General features: G+C 35.0%; 2 protein-coding genes across 7 annotated transcripts; one reads left to right on the forward strand and one right to left on the reverse strand.

The window, feature by feature from the left end:
- Positions 1-249: 249 nt before the first annotated feature.
- On the forward strand, positions 250-10695 carry LOC104211573 (uncharacterized). Of its 3 annotated transcripts, none has more exons than XR_707173.2 (9): positions 250-646; positions 741-807; positions 1111-1150; positions 1252-1384; positions 1922-1993; positions 2667-2747; positions 3371-3432; positions 3546-3668; positions 10358-10695. XR_707173.2 is itself a non-coding variant. In XM_009760650.2 (9 exons), the coding sequence occupies exons 1-8, from the start codon at positions 353-355 to the stop codon at positions 3610-3612; spliced, it is 816 nt and encodes a 271-aa protein (XP_009758952.1). In that variant the 5' UTR covers positions 256-352; the 3' UTR covers positions 3613-3636; positions 10358-10695. The 3 variants fall into 3 exon arrangements, 2 of the variants coding, with proteins under 2 accessions (XP_009758952.1, XP_070021302.1); XM_009760650.2 differs by having other exon boundaries at positions 256-646; positions 3546-3636; XM_070165201.1 differs by lacking the exons at positions 741-807; positions 1111-1150 and having other exon boundaries at positions 262-646; positions 1211-1384; positions 3546-3636.
- Positions 10696-12595: 1900 nt separating this feature from the next.
- On the reverse strand, positions 12596-16296 carry LOC104211571 (probable protein phosphatase 2C 34). Of its 4 annotated transcripts, XR_011404478.1 has the most exons (7): positions 16067-16296; positions 15223-15480; positions 14787-15083; positions 14585-14702; positions 14213-14436; positions 13281-13946; positions 12596-12879 (listed from the first exon to the last, which is right to left on the reverse strand). XR_011404478.1 is itself a non-coding variant. In XM_009760648.2 (6 exons), exons 2-6 carry the CDS (start codon positions 15472-15474, stop codon positions 12700-12702), a joined length of 1071 nt encoding a protein of 356 aa, XP_009758950.1. In that variant the 5' UTR covers positions 15475-15480; positions 16067-16296; the 3' UTR covers positions 12596-12699. The 4 variants fall into 4 exon arrangements, 3 of the variants coding, with proteins under 3 accessions (XP_009758950.1, XP_009758951.1, XP_070021538.1); XM_009760648.2 differs by lacking the exon at positions 13281-13946; XM_009760649.2 differs by lacking the exons at positions 13281-13946; positions 16067-16296 and adding an exon at positions 15745-16048.
- Positions 16297-16587: the final 291 nt, after the last annotated feature.

A 16587-nucleotide genomic window follows, 5' to 3' on the forward strand; every position in this document is an offset into this window, starting at 1 on the left:
TTCACCGTAAATAAAATACTATTTATAATAAAAATAGAATTTTCATACTTTATCTTACCCAATTGTACAATTACTGTATGTCACCTACCATTATATACTTTTTTTTCCCTCGTCACCTACTGTTATATTCAATTAAACACTGGAAAATCATTCGGAAATGAGATCTAAAAAAAAAAAAGAAAAATAGGAAATGTATTTTTTTTTTTATTTTTTTATTTATTTATTTATTTGTGAAAAACATCCATCTTCCCCGGTGGGCAGTCCTAACAAACAGAGGCTCCGCGCCTTTAGCTGTTGTTACCTTATCATCTTTCTCTGTCGTTCCATCATTCTCGTTTCTCTCCTTTCCATAATGGCACTAACCCACACCCTTCATCCCAAACCCACCATTTCTGTAGTCATCAAACCCTTTCACTACTGCCCTTCTTCAAGTTCTTTGCCTCTATACTCAAGAAAGTTTCAGAATGGTGAAATTTTCTTGGGCACCACTTTTTCAAGAATTCAGACTTATCACAATCCACTACCAGCTTTGACCAGAAGACTATTCTTGCCCTCGGTTTCTGGGCTCTGGGATGCATTAACAAGTGGTAACTCAGCTCGTGATGCTGTAATGGCAATTCGAAAGGGAATGCAACTTTTCAGACAGGTAATTATTCTTGATTTCTCTTTCACCTTACTGATTGCTTTTTTACTGGTTCAATTGATTTGAGGGATCAGAAATTTTTGGTTCTATAATGAAGCGCGACGTGTTAGGGTCTGTGGTGGAGTTTGACAAGGCAATTGAACTTGATCCTCGCCAGAAAGCATGTGAGCTTCTTAATTAATTGATATAAATTAAAGTGCATTATTTGTTGTCCTATTGTTAAGCAAATGAAACTTACAGATCTACAGTTCAACGAAATGCGCTCCAATTGAGTAATTTTATCTTTCTTGTTATTTGGGTCAGAACTTTAAATACTATGAGTTGGTGAAAAGTTCCATTATCTTCTCTAGTCAAATAAAGATTGATCTTTTCATAAAATCCCTGTAAAGTTTTTTTTTTTTGGCTGCAATCTATAATAAGGGTATACATTAACTTTTATTGACTGCGATCGTTTATTGGGTAATCAGATCTTTGGCAAAGAGGGTTGTCTCTATATTATCTTGATAGGTAATAACTTTTCCACTTATCTTATACTAGTTTGTATTAAATTTTTGGGCCTTTATTCAGAAAAAGGACAAGCATACCTTAAACTGGTTGTCTCTGGTTAGGTATGAGGAGGGTGCGGAACAATTCCGTTTAGATGTTGCCCAGAACCCAAATGACACAGAGGAGTCAATATGGTGCTTCCTCTGTGAAGCTCAACTGTATGGAGTTGGCGAAGCAAGAAAAAGATATCTTGAGGTAAATGACTTCGTCTGCATAGCTAAACTTTCAAAAATCTGTTCTGCATTTATGCCTATTAATAGATGATTGATGTTTTTTGAGTCCATATCTGCAGAGGCGGATTCAGGATTTAAACCTTATGGGTTCAGCTTTTAAGATTTTTAACATTGAGCCCGTTATATTTTTTAAGTTATGGGTTCGTGTCTACTATTTATTACAATTTCACTGAAGTTTACACATAAATTTATGATCCGTGCCGAAAGCTATGGGTTCAATTGAACTCGTACCTACTATGGTATATTCGCCCTTGCATATCTGGGCATTGAATGACTCACTGATACCCAAGTATGGCTATCAAATGAAACTTCGTCATGTTCTAAGAGTTAGTTTGTACTAATACTTCCAAATTGAGAATATTTTACTCTATTGAGATTCTGTTATGTGTAGAATGATTTGATCAAGCATCTTATTGTAGCCAATTTCTGGATTCTATTTGTACATTTACTTACAACAATTCAAATTTGAACCTTCCAACAGCTTATGTGATGTGTGCAGGTAGGTAGAGATTCACGACCAGTCATGCGAGAAGCTTATAACATGTTTAAAGATGGTGGTGACCCAGAAAAGGTATGGAATTTGGTTTTGTTGTCAGAAGAAAGAAATTCATTTAATATCACTAGTTAATTGCAGTAGCTTTCGATGCTAGTTTCAAGTGAGTTTGTTCTAGTGCTTGTTCAATTCTTACCCAGGTCATAAACTAATACTAGCCGAAGTAGGCAATATTTTTCTATCTCATTCACTTTCACTCTCATGTTCTTGTACTTGAGATTGGCTCAACTCCTTCAGGTGCATGTTCATATAACTTACAACTGAGGGCCCGGTTATTCTTACCAAATTATGAAAGTGTTTCTTGACGAGATTTGTTTCAAAACATTCGTGTTTATTTCAATCCAACTTTTCTTATGATATATCCTAAACTGAGACCCCACTTGTGGGATTATACTGGGTCGTTGGAAACAGCCTCTCTACCCTTCGGGGTAGGGGTAAGGTCTGCGTACATATTACCCTCCCAGACCCCACTTGTGGGATTATACTGGGTCATTGTTGTTGTTGTTGTATATCCTAAACTGAGAGCCTAGTGATTGTTACTAAATTATGACAGTTCCATTTTTTGAAGCACTCTATTTTAAATTATCTATAAGTTGTTCCAATGATCTATACTATATGGATTTCCTCTAATTTGCAGCTTTGGTTGGTGTGAATATTTTCACTAACTACAAACTATTCCTTGATTCTGAAGCTTGTTACTGCATTTTCAAGTGGACAGCCAAATGAATATTTCTATGCTTCTCTGTACGCTGGGTTGTACTACGAATCCCAGGTTTTTACTTATCCCTAGACCCTACGTTCATTATGGATGATTCTTCTGCCAGATTGCTCTTGGAACTGAAAGTAATTTAGCTTATCTTGACCCCTGCTTACTTTCACAATGCACACACTACTCTGAGAATCAACCTGTATATCTGATACTTTTTTTAAATTGTGTATGCCATGATTTTATTCTCAACACTGAGGTAGAGTAGCGACGTTTTTGATTGATGTAAACTGCAAGGGTTGCTTTTGATAGTCTTTTATGCAAGTAACTGAAATACATCTTCCACTGTGGCCTCACATACGTATGGTCATGTGATTCTTTCAAGCTTTATCAATAGTCACATGCTGCTTACTTTTCTTATGATGGCAATTATGAAGTCAAAGCAGAAAGAGTATTAGCATAGTGCATTCCTTTAATACAAATAAGATGTCTCCTTGTCAATGGAACTAAATTGGTATAAATATTAGTTTCTTCCTACAGTAAAGGAGAATATTTGAAACATCTACAATGGTTAAATTTGCATAAGAATGGCCTTTGAGAGATTACTATCAGTTTTTCTTCTTAAGCTTTGAATACTGGAACTCCAACGGCTTACATGATGAGCTATTTTGTTGTTTTTTAATGTGCAGAATGAGCCAGATGCAGCTAAAGTTCATTTAATTGCTGCTTGTCAATCGGCTTATGGATCAAGGTCTGGTGAAGGGGTTTTTTAGCTAGATATATGCAAATTCAGTGTACTTGTTGTTTGTTCTTAGAAATATATGTAAGCATGACAAAGAGCGTCTTATTAATATTCATTATCAGGTCTGATGATTACATGGCTGCTCTTGCCAAGGTTCATTGCAAATGTAGAAACTGGAACCTCAACTAAGAGAATACACTCAAGTGCAGTATGGTAAATTCGTTGTTCCAAAATTTCTCACCAGAGTATGTTTCTTGATTTACATATGCTTCAGCTTGACCGAATTTACACTTCCTTTGTTAGTTCTATAACATCACGTGTCATGCAATTAAATGGTAAATCATCTTGAAACATGTCAATGACATTCCAAATTAGGATGTGGACTAGTAACTTGTGTACAAATAGCTAAAGGAAAGGTATACAAATATATCTTCTTTATGCAGCTGCAAGAATTCTTGATCTGCCTGTGTCTGTTGATACTGCTATTTGTAGACACTCTGGTTATTCATATTAGAGAATTAGATTGTACTATGTTTAGACAGCAGTAGCGTAAATTACAGCTAGCTTCAAATGTGTGTGAACGGACACAAGACTGTTTATTACATTACACCTTTTTGCCTTGATATTGTGTATGGCTCAGTCGCGAATACCATTTAGGAGTGCATGTTGAGTTAAGCAAATACATTTTGAGTAACCATGATGCAGCTTTCCGGCTGCAAATTTGGCCTGTATATGAAGACAAGAGGGAGAAAACCTATTAGTATGTAATTGCTTCTCTTTCTTGTTTGCATATGGTGGTCTAGCATTTGGAGGACATTTTATGGATTTGACTATTTTAAACTAGTAATGATTTGTGTCAAAGTCAGATGCCTAATCAGATAACAATTTTTTTTTTTTTTTTTTTAAAAAAGCAAACGATTTACAGTTTACTTTGACATGGTTTTCTGGAGAACTTCCAACTCCGAATGCAACTAAAAATGATATACACCAAACACATATATGTGAGAGCTCACATCTTTCAGGCATGAATTTATTGTGCCTGGTAATGCAGGAAAACACAACTTAAAACACTTATATGCACTGGTATATTTGTTAGGGATATATTAGATATGCCCTAGACCCCACTAAGTGGGATTATACTGGGTTGTTGTTGTTATATTAGATATGCCCTAGATCCAATCTCATGTTTGATGATTTGAACATATTTTTCATGAATGTTATTTCATATAAAATATATATGACATTTGATATTCTTTTATCATTTTTATTAATTGCTTGATTATTTTGATAAGGTCCTTGAAACTTGTCATCATGATTGAGATCATGATAATGAGAGTAAAGTTTCTTATAATTTAATCTAAATTTAGTTCTTGATCATAGGATTATTAATTTGGACATTAATAATCCGGTTAGATCAATATCTATGTGATCGTCTTTTTAGGATAAAGTTTAGTTGAGCTCATTAACTGAATCACATAGATAGATGATGCATATAGAGATATGATCATTGAACCGACTCATTGGATAATTCCTAATGGTTAGAATTACCATAAACTGTCAATGGGATATTCTGTGGAAGAATGTGATGTAAGAACTTCCTTTGACCTGATATCATCATAGTAATTGACAAGTTATTTATTGTACTTTGATACTAGACACCTACGGCCCAAGGGCGATAGTTGAAAGGATATTGGGTATGATTAAATACTTGTAGAGTGATTGATCAAGATAAAATCTGTCAACTCTTGGTAATGAGTTTAAGCTCCATGTTGTCATGAATTATAACCGACCAAATTAAGACCTTGGTCAGGGCGATTGAATGAAAGAAGAAAAGGGTTTCTTAGGTCAATCAATGGTTGATTATATTTGACATGAACACATAGTTGGTCGCCTATTAGGATTTGACAGTTGAACCATATCTTAGGGTGACCCAGAGCTATAATGACAGAAGGAATTAATACATTATTCTTCTACAGGTTCTTGAGAGTAAATTGTATAATTCATGTTATCCAGTCGTTAAGGAGTGTTGCTAGACACCACCCTTGATTAGTATATTGATGTGATCAATTTACTACCGGCTTAGTATTGAACCTATGGGGTCGCACAACGAGTGTTCTAATCTTTGCTAAAGGATTAATTACTTTATTATTTGATAATTAAATTAAAGAATTAAATTAGTCAAATAAATTTAGTTATTAGTCCAAATAAAATATTATCATATTCTTTGCTAGCACAGAGGATATAATTAATATTGTGAACAAATTGAAATATTCTATTTTGGAATAGAAAACAAAATTATATCTCTTGGCTAAAATATATATGTGATATATATAATTAACACTTATCTTATATATAAAAGATGTTATATAAAATATTCATTAAGAAAAAAGTTTGGTGGAAACTTTGAATTGTATTTGAAAAGTCCAACATGTGGGCTGCCACAATCTCATTTAGAATGAGATTCAATTTTTCAACAATGGCAAACTTACTTTCGGTTTTGACAAGAATCCATATTTGAATTGTATTTGAAAGTCCAACATGTGGGCAGCCATAATCTCATTTTGAATGAGATTCAATTTTTTCAACAATGGCGACTTACTTTCGACCTCTATCACTAAGATATTCTCCACCTCTATCAGACCTTAGTACCTTGATACTTTTACCTGTCTGTTTCTCAACTTCACTACGGAATCTTTTGAACATTTCAAAAGATTTAGATTTGTGTTTCATAAGATACATAAATCCATATCTTGACATATCATCAGTGAAAGTGATGAAGTAAGAATATCTACCTCTAGCTTGAATTTTCATGGGCTCACAAACATCTGTATAAATTAGTCCCAATAATTCAGTAGCTCTTTCTCCACTTCCGGTAAATGGAGATTTGGTCATTTTTCCTTTGAGATAAGATTCACAAGTTGGATATGATTCAAAATCATATTTGTCAAGGTACCCTTCCTTGTACAACTTGTTAATTCTTTTCTCTCCAATATGACCAAGCCTACAATGCCAAAGGTATGTATGATTTACTTGATCATCTCTTTTTCTCTTAAGACTTGAAACATGCATAATTGAATTAGCATTCACATTAGGTAAGACATAAACATCATGTTGGAGATAGTCATTCACATATAAATTATCACCATAATAAATAGAGCAAATACCATTGTCTATATTTATGTTAAAACCACATTTATCTAACATAGAAGCTGAAATTATATTCGAAACAAATTTAGGAACGTAATAACAATCATCCAACATAAGTACTTTGCCCGTAGGCATTATTAAAGAAATTGATCCTACAGTTGTGGCCGTAACTTTTGCATCATTTCCAACTTGTAGATTAATTTCTCCTTTCTTCAATCTTCTACTTATTTGGAACCCCTGCAACATGTTGCAGATGTTATAACCACTGCCAGTATCTAATACCCACAATGAAACATCAGTAGTAGTTAAAGAAACTTTGAAAACATTTTTCAATTGCGTCTTACCTTGTTTCTTATCATTTAGAGTTGCAAGATACTCCGGGCAGTTTCTCTTCCAATGTCCTATCTTCTTACAATGGAAACATTCAGCATCAGATTTGTCAGTTTTGCCTGTCTTGCCTTTGGGTTTGGTCACACCACCCTTAGGCGCAATAAGTTTCTTCTTGGGTTTATTTTTACCCTTACCCTTCTTCTTAGAAGAGTTTCCAACCAACATGACAACTCCTCTCTTCTTCTCAGATGCAAGTTGATTCTCATAATCAATAAGCATCTTATGAAGATCACAATCCATTTTATGCATATTAAAATTAATAACAAATTGTGAAAAGGATTCAAAGAGTGACTGCAAGATCAAATCTTGAGAAAGCTCTTTACCCAATTTGCACCCCAACTTCTCAAGTTCTTCGATAAGATCAATCATACGATTGACATAGGGTCCAACTGGAGAGTTTCCAGTCAATTTGGATCCAAATAAAGTCTTAGATAGCTGGTATCTTGCTGTCCTGTTTTGTGTACGAAATATCTTCTTAAGATGTTCAATGATTGCAGTTGAATCCATATCCTGATGTTTCCTCTGGAGCTCAGAACTCATAGAAGCGAGAATGATGCCTTTGGTAGTAAGACATTCTTCCAACTATTTCTGATAAATCCTGGTGGCATCATCATCATTCTCATCTGGGACTTCCTTAGCGGGCTTATCGATCACATCAATAAGTTTTTCATGCATGAGAACAATTCTCAAATTTCCATACCAATCATCGCAGTTTGGTCCTACCAATTTGTTGGTCTCAAGTATTCCACGCGGTGATATAACAGACATATTGAGAAATCTAAAATTAAAAAAGAAAAGGCAATATTATAAGAACATATTTAAACATATCATAAAGACATGAACTTTTATCTAAGTGATATTTTCACTAATTATTTTAAACTGTTTACCCTCATTATAGTTTAAGAAATTTTTATTTCTATTAGTGGAGTAAAGGAATCCTTCAACAATATGTATGAACCACTTGGAAGTCAAGTCGTTTCTCACATATATTTTAAAGGTAGTTACACTTACCAATTGTATCCCCATACAATTTCCTTAAATAGCTCTATGTCAATTAGTACCCTGGTAGTCAGGTCGATCTTATTGGCATAGTTGAGTTCAACCATCAGATAGCAAAGAACTTATTAAATTTTATACTCCCCAGGTAGTCCAGGCGTCTAGTGTAAAATTAAATAATTCTTTCAATCCATGCACCTAATGCAATAAATAATTTTAACATATTCTCGAACTATAAGTCTCCTGGTTGTCAGGCCGCTCGTTATAAACAAGAAGTAACTAAAATTATTTATTTTGATGGATAACTTTACTAATAAAATATCTTATATTTTATTATTCAAGAACTCAAATTTTAGTAAGAGGGAATTGTTATTAAAACAACTTTTAATAACATGATGATCAAATCTTTCATAGCACATGAATTTGGCTTAAGTTGTCTACATGCTTTGTCCTAAATTAATTTACATCACATGTAATAAATAATTTATAATTATATATCGAACAAGCATGCCCCATAAAAATGAAATTCAACATACTTCTAACATGTTTATCTAATATATCACATAAAATAAACATGCCAGAAAATTATTATTAGTTAATACCTTATAAACTAATAACAATTAAAACAATTGTATAATCTAATAACCTAATACAGATTACCGTCGCATCTTATACGAAATTTCAAATTCAAGTTACGAAGTATCTTAGTAGTTTAACTTATATAAATACATATTTTATTCACAATAAAATAATATCAATCCATGTATTCAAACAATTTATCTATTGCACAAGATACATGTATTATGGTTTGAACTTTTCAAATGCAAAAATATTTCGTAAATAAATTTAGACACGAGAAACCAAGGCTCTGATACCACTGTAGGATTGCGTGGAGGTATTCATAACACGCAGTGGAAGACAATAACAATCCTAGGCAGAACTTTTCGTGTTTAAAATTTATTTACATGTCATAGATCGGATCTAAGACATACCTGGTGAAGAGAGTCGCGTTTTAAATTTCTTCGATAGTGTGAAGACTCTATGTGTATCCATACCGAGACTGATCCTTGCTATCAACTCTTTGATCAATTAAATCCCGTGAACAAATTGAATGAAAATATTGTGCTTAAAATAGAAGAACCAAAAACACCTTTCGTGTAATATTATTTTCTCTCTTGGCTTTGTATTGCACTCTAACTTTCACAAAGTGGTTTTTCTTCTCAAGACTTATTACCTAAAATTGCACGACAAGAATTGTTCTTGTACGTTTTTCTCTTAATTCTGTGGCTTCTTGAAAGTATTATTTTTCATCATAGATTTTCATGTCAATTGGACATATTTATAACCTCTGAAAATCCTTTTTCATTATATCAAAGGAAAAGTCGGAGGCGGTGAACTTTTGTACAATTCTAAACCGAAAGTAAGTTGTCATTGTTGAAAAAATTGAATCTCATTCAAAATGAGATTGTGGCTGCCCACATGTTGGACTTTCAATACAATTCAAATATGGATTCTTGTCAAAACCGAAAATAAGTTTGCCATTGTTGAAAAATTGAATCTCATTCTAAATGAGATTGTGGCAGCCCACATGTTGGACTTTTCAAATACAATTCAAAGTTTCCACCAAACTTCTCTCTTAATGAATATTTTATATAACATCTTTTATATATAAGATAAGTGTTAATTATATATATCACATATATATTTTAGCCAAGAGATATATATTTTCATTCAATTTGTTCGCGGAGTTTCATTGATCAAAGAGTTGATAGCAAAGATCAGTCTCGGTGTGGATACACCTGCACTATCAAAGAAATTTAAAACGCGACTCTCTTCACCAGGTACGTCTTAGATCCGATCTATGACATGTAAATGAATTTTAAACACGAAAAGTTCTGCCTAGGATTGTTATTGTCTTCCGTTCCGTGTTATGAACACCAATACGCAATCCTACAATATTTTTAGTTTATCCTGTCTAAAGTAGACAATGCAGACACATGAAAATTGAAATATTTTATGTTCGAAGTATTGTATAATTTGTTGGACCTCAGAGTTTCCGATGTTCGTCAAGTGGTTATTCCTGCTGTAGCATTTTACACGGAAATAAAAAGAAAGGAATAAGTATCTTTAGTGTTCCATGTTAGAATCGATTTGTCATCTAAAATATTGATCCATACGTGCATTCAAAACATATAAGATTATACGAGTCTTTATCCAAGGTGTCAAAGTTCGTCGTTTTTTTAAAAAAATTCTTCCACAATCGATTTCTATCTATATTTATTCTTCCCTTGTCTATTATGCCTATTCTATTCAATACTAGAATTATTTTTCCGTATCCATACTAATACTAATCTAGACCATCTCATGAATAAAATGTGACCAAATCCCATACACTTTGCAGTTTGTTTGCACTGTTAAAGAGCAGATGGAAAGAAGAGAAAGGCTCCGGAACAAAAAAGCGAAGAACACGTATGGTTTCTCTCGTCTTTCATGCACACTGGTGAAGAAAGAGAAGAAAGAATTGGAGTGAAATATTGTTTTACAAGAAAGAAATAGTAGAAGAGAAAGGGAAGTATAACAACCATCTTTACATGACTGGACACAGCCACACAGGTATAACTGATGTAAAATTAAAACTCCTGATAATAAGAGAAAGTGTTTGAAATTATGAGCTGTTATGTAAAGTTTTTATTTGATTTGTTCCTGTTCAAATTTTGGGTTTAAAATGCATTACTCATCTATCGCTTTCTCCTGTTGCTACCCTTTCTCATTTGAGAAACTAATCGAAATATATTGTTGCTAATTGCTATTTGCTAATACTACTTTGTTACTGAAGTTTAAACTAATGGAAACAGTACAACAACAACAAACCCAGTAGTTTCCCACAAGTGGAGTCTATAGAGGATAAGATATACATAGCCTTACCCCGACCTCTAGAAGGTCAGAGAGGCTGTTTCTGATAGACCCTCGGCTAGAGAAAATATAATGGAAATAGTGATAAGAATATTAGGCTTGGTCTTGTTGCAATTTCGTATGTACTCCCTGTTAGTTGTTACCACTCCCTCTCCTTCCAAACATTGTTACAAACGTGCCCAAGTGCTATTCTAGTTAGGGTTGTTCAAAATCGAACTTTAATCGTTAATCGAGCCACAAAAACGGCCTATGACTTATTGGTATCGGATTATCGGGGTAATGGTCGATGAACAGATTGAAATTTTATAATTAAGAGTTTAACGGCGCATTACTCAATTTCTATATTGGATAAACCATTAATCCGTTAATAGTTTTTATATTTACACTTTTACCTTTATGTAAATAAAGTAATATTTATTGGTCGATCCAAGGTATATGGAACCCGTCATGATCCTTAAGATGTAGACCTTGATGTAGGGTTAGATTTAATTAGTTGGGGCAGAGTAGTACTGCTAGTCTGCTACTTCCATATATACAAGTATACTATTCAAGCTAAAGGTGGTTGATAATGTCGTTGCCCAAATACTACACCCACTCCAACTTGAATGTATTTGATTTGCAAAGACAAAGCAAAATCAAGAAATTTTTGCCTTACTCAGTTAGTTCATCTTTGAAGAGCGCCTTTATTGGGTTCAATTTCTATTTTCTAATCTTATTCGGTTAGTTCAGTTTTCAATACAAAGGGCTTCATTTACTTCATCCAAAATCATTGCAAAGACAAAGCAGATGTGATACTTTACTCCAAATTTTTCCTTAATCGATAATTTGATGAACTGCCCGATAATCGCTAATCTGATGTCCATTCGCCCGATGTCGTATTGGTTAGCTAGAGGATTATTACATTTATAAACTGATAAGCCAAACCATTAGCGTAAATATCTGCCCAATCCGCATGATAAACACCCTAATATTTCCAATGCAAGAGAAATAAAATGCTAAAGCTTTATATCCAACTTAGTTTAGTAAGCTGTCGACACACTCATATTAGGCTATGTTGAGTTTATTTGATTTGAATTGTCGTATCGTCGATGTTGCATAGCAAATAACTAATGTACTGGAAATATAGTATGTTTAGGTAAATGGAATTTACTACTCCCTCGGTTTAAAAAAGAATTAATTTATTTTCTTTTTAGTCAGTTTATAGAAGAATGAACTCTTTCTAAATTTGAAAACAATTTAATTTTAAAATTCTCTTTTTATTCTTAATTATAGGCACACAAATATTTATGAATTGTCTTAGACCACAAGTTTTAAAAAAACCCTTTTGATATTGCAAAAAACAGAATACACTTGATATGAACTTATTGTTTTGTGTCTATGTTCTTAGAACAATCCAGACATTTATAAATGTGTATGGTTTGTTACCTCCATACCACCTTTTCTTGAGCCGAAGGTCTATCGGAAATAGCCTCTCTACCTCTCCGGGTAGGGGTAAGGTCTGCGTACACACTACCCTCCCTAGACTCCACCCATAGGATTATATTGGGTATGTTGTTGATGTTGTTATGGTTACCTCCATAAGAAGGTGTCCAGGTTCTCAATTCAAAAGCGTTGAGGATCTTCTATTTAGCTCCAAAATTGCTTCATTATCATTTTAGTCCACTAACAGTTGCATTTTTAGTTCCTTTCAGCTCTAATTGTGGTGATGATGAGGGTGAGAGCGGGAGAAGCAAATTCACTAAGTTTTATTCTGTTGTAGAGAGCGGGAGAAGCAAACTTGCTTTTTCACTAAGTTCTGTTCTGGTGTATCTATACAGGGTGAATTTGTTGTCACAAGGGAGAAGAATGAAAAAAAAGTACAATAGCTGAAATATCATCCATAGCTATTCCTCTCCTCTTACGTCTCCAGGCACAGCCAGCAGATTGCACCAAACGCTTTGCGGCTTTTGCCCTCTCTGGGGTCGATGACACAATTTGTACTGCCTCTTCGTTGGAAATAACATCCCAAACCTGCACAAAGGAAATATTTTATGCATTTACACAATTTGAAGCATATACAACAACAACAACAACAACCCAGTAAAATCTCACTAGTGGGATCTGGGGAGGGTAGTATGTACGCAAACCTTACCCCTACCCCAAAGGAATAGAGAGGTTGTTTCTAAAGACCTTCGGCTCAAGAAAACAGAAAGACAAAAGGGAGACAATATTAGTATCACCACATAAATCATAGGAAAAAGAGGAACAACATTAAATTCAGAATAAAGATGCAAAGCAAAAGCGAAAGGTAGTAAATATGTCATGCATTGAAAAGCGTAATAGTAAGACACAATATTGCCAATAACTATCTTAGCCAAAAATTCTACCAGACTAGTCTCATAGAGGTGCGAAATAAGGCAAGATTCAACTACCTCCTAACCTACAACCTTAATACTCGATCTCCACATTTTCCTATCACGTGTCATGTCCTCGGAAATCTGAAGCCTCGTCATATCCTGCCTGATCACCTCTCCCCAATACTTCTTAGGCCGCCCTCTACCTCTTCTCATGCCCTCCACAACCAGCCGCTCACACCTCCTTACCGGGGTATCTAGGCTTCTTCTCTGAATATGCCCGAACCATCTGAGTCTCGCTTCCCGCATCTTGTCATCAATGGGAGCCACGTACACCTTCTCCCGAATATCATCATTCCTAATTTTATTCATCCTAATGTGCCCGCACATCCACCTCAATATCTTCATTTCTGCTACTTTCATCTTCTGGAATGTGAGTTCTTAACAGGCCAACACTCAGCCCCATACATCATGGCCGGTCTAATCACCGCTTTATAGAACTTACCTTTGAGTATCGGTGACACTCTCTTGTCACATAGGACTCCAGATGTTAATCTCCACTTCATCCATCCTACTCCAATACGGCGTGTGACATCCTCGTTAATTCCCCCTTCCCCTTGGATAACCGACCCAAGGTACTTGAAGTTGCCTCTACTTGGGATGGCATGTGATTCAAGCCTCACATCCACGCCCACTTCCTCCGGCTCAGCGCTGAACTTACACTCCAGATATTCCGTCTTCATCCTGCTCAGCTTGAAACCCTTAGACTCAAGCATGTACAAGAGACAATTTATTCAGTACAATAACTTTTATCCAACTAATCTAACCTTTTTAATGCAGTTAACATTTCACCAGTGAGCATTAAGTGGCCATCATGGATGATCAGTGCCAGCCTATTTACGCTTAGAATTTTTATCCTACCTACTTTCTGTTTGGCCCTAATTAAGGAATATGCTACTATCTGTGATGAAGACATGGTTGTCATAGTATAAGATTAAGGCCAGACATACCCCATCTGTTGCCAGCACAACAAATTGATCTTTGCTTGTGATAGATCTTTCAATCACGTCAGGAACAGAAGTTAGTCCGAAATCCTTCACACAGTAGTCTCCAAAAGCTCTAGACATAGCCAATCCGGGGGATTGGTCTTCAGGCAGCCATAACCGGTGCACCCCAGGTTCATCGTCCACGCAAAATACTCGGCCATTGCACTGCTTTATCCGCTCAGCTTCCTCTGGAATCAACATACAGGCCATAGTGAATCATCTGGTATTTAATACAAGAAGAGAGAGCAATATAGAGAAAAAGAGTGTTTTAAAGCCTATCTAATACGAATCTGGATTAGTAGGGCCAGTAAATTTCAAATATAAAGGAGGACTTACGAGGTAGATTAGGCTTGAAATCAATAGTGAGCTGAACTGGCACCAAGTTGCCATCTTCAGAAGTGGTGGCCAATACAGCGCGCGAGTCGCCAACATTCGCGGTAAAAAGAGCCTCACCCTGCAGAACAAAAACTTGGATGATTGAGCAACTTTTGTTGACTGGCTAATTAACTAATATCATCAAAAGAACTACTGGTATTACCTGTCTGACTATTGTCAAAGAAGTGGTACCACTGTAGAATGAATCAATCTTAGGATGTTGTTCCAGCTCGTGATCTACAGCAGCACATGCCTTGGTGTAGGAATGCTTCCAAATATCGAATTCATGAAGCAATTTATCAGAATCCAAATCGAAATCTGAATCAGTTGAAGCCTCAAATAGATTGGAAAGCAGAGATGATGGCAATGATTCTCGTACACATTTCGCCACGAAATGGCCCCACGGACCATGCCCATCAAATACTCCGCAGAATATCATGTCTTTTTGGCATCCAAATTCCTGCCATGAGCAAGAATCAAAAGGCATTTCCATAATTCCATACATAGACATAGTAGTAAAAGTACCACAAGTGAGACTAATATTGAACAAAGAGGAAGGAAGACTTGTGAGAGAAAAACCATAAATTGGGGAAGAATACCTCCCAAACAATGACACAATCTTGATTCACTCCTTTTTCTCCTCTCTTAGAGAAGACAGAAGCAAAATTCTTAGAACCATCAACATTTACAGTCCCTGAAGACCTTAATATAAAATCATTTTTCTTGGCTCCTTTATCCATAGATTCTGCAGCCTCTGTTCCATTGTAATTCCCGTTCCTAGAGTTTTCCCTTCCTTTTTTCAGTGACAGAGATCTTGCCAATCCATTAAACATGGATGAAAAATGCCCCATTTTACCCTGCAGTGAAAGGTAAAAATTCGCAATCCTCAAATCACAAATATTGATTTCAGCTGAGATAAAGAAGGGGTGTAATCTGACTCAGAAATATTAGAATCCAACTCATGTTTTAAAATATAGAACAATCCAAAAATGATGAATCCGTAAGGGATAAAACATTTGAACAACCTTTGGTCCTTTTCGCATAGCAACAAAAGCGGAAAATTATTCAAACTCTTAGATGGAATTTTCAACAACAGAAAATATTAGAGAATAAACAGATACCCCAAGTTGAATTTCCCCATAGAATTCCCTCCCAGTCAAATACTGTATGATTAGACAAAGACAACTGCTTAAAACTTTAACAAGCTTCCTTCCACCTTCTACTGAATCAAATTGAGCATATTAACACAGAATGGAACAATCTCATTCAACAAAACAAGAAAACCCGAATTGCTTTAAAAAAATCCAATTTTTTTTTTTCTGTTATCCACTTTCTTGGAAACCAAAAAGAGGCAAAGTCCAGTGGAAATGTAAAGTGTTCCACTAACTAGATTACACCCATACATAATCAAAACGGGATAAAAAGGAAAAGCTTGTTGAGGACCTTTTTTGTTTTTCTGGCGAAATAGGGTCTGAGAAATGAGTTTTTGACAAGACCAGAGACTTATTTACAGCTGAAAAGCTGACAGTGATAGCCAAAATGGAGAGAATGGATCACAATGCTTAAGAGGGTAATTTGATTAGATCTTTATAATGAAGAAGAAGACAACAAATATGAGATTTTTCGTATAACACAAAAGGGTACGTAGAACTTGTGTGGAACTCCGGTACCCTGCTCCTCTTAAACTAGTGGAGTACTATATATATATATATATATATATATATATATATATATGCCACCCCTACTTTGTACTATAATATATTATCCTTTTGAACTAAATAAAATATAAATGGAAATTTCTCTCAACTCTACATCTAATGTATAATGTCAACTTTAGACTTGGATTTTGTCCAGGTTTTACTTATTATAGAGATATAAGACTTTGTAACCATACCACCAAAGGATATGGTGCACTAGATGGAACTGCTATTCCGTTAATCAGGGGTCTCGAGTTCGAGTCCTGG

Source organism: Nicotiana sylvestris, chromosome 12 (assembly GCF_000393655.2).
Source record: "Nicotiana sylvestris chromosome 12, ASM39365v2, whole genome shotgun sequence".
In the NCBI taxonomy this organism is placed as follows: domain Eukaryota; kingdom Viridiplantae; phylum Streptophyta; class Magnoliopsida; order Solanales; family Solanaceae; genus Nicotiana; species Nicotiana sylvestris.

Coding starts and splice junctions, on each gene's coding strand:
- LOC104211573 (XM_009760650.2), top strand. CDS start 353: ATGGCACTAACCCACACCCTTCATCCCAAACCCACCATTTCTGTAGTC. Junction 647..740: donor GAATGCAACTTTTCAGACAG/GTAATTATTCTT, acceptor TCTATAATGAAG/CGCGACGTGTTAGGGTCTGT. Junction 1,385..1,921: donor CAAGAAAAAGATATCTTGAG/GTAAATGACTTC, acceptor TGATGTGTGCAG/GTAGGTAGAGATTCACGACC.
- LOC104211571 (XM_009760648.2), bottom strand. CDS start 15,474: ATGGGGCATTTTTCATCCATGTTTAATGGATTGGCAAGATCTCTGTCA. Junction 14,437..14,584: donor TTTCAAGCCTAATCTACCTC/GTAAGTCCTCCT, acceptor TGTTGATTCCAG/AGGAAGCTGAGCGGATAAAG. Junction 12,880..14,212: donor TTGTGCTGGCAACAGATGGG/GTATGTCTGGCC, acceptor TCCTTTGTGCAG/GTTTGGGATGTTATTTCCAA.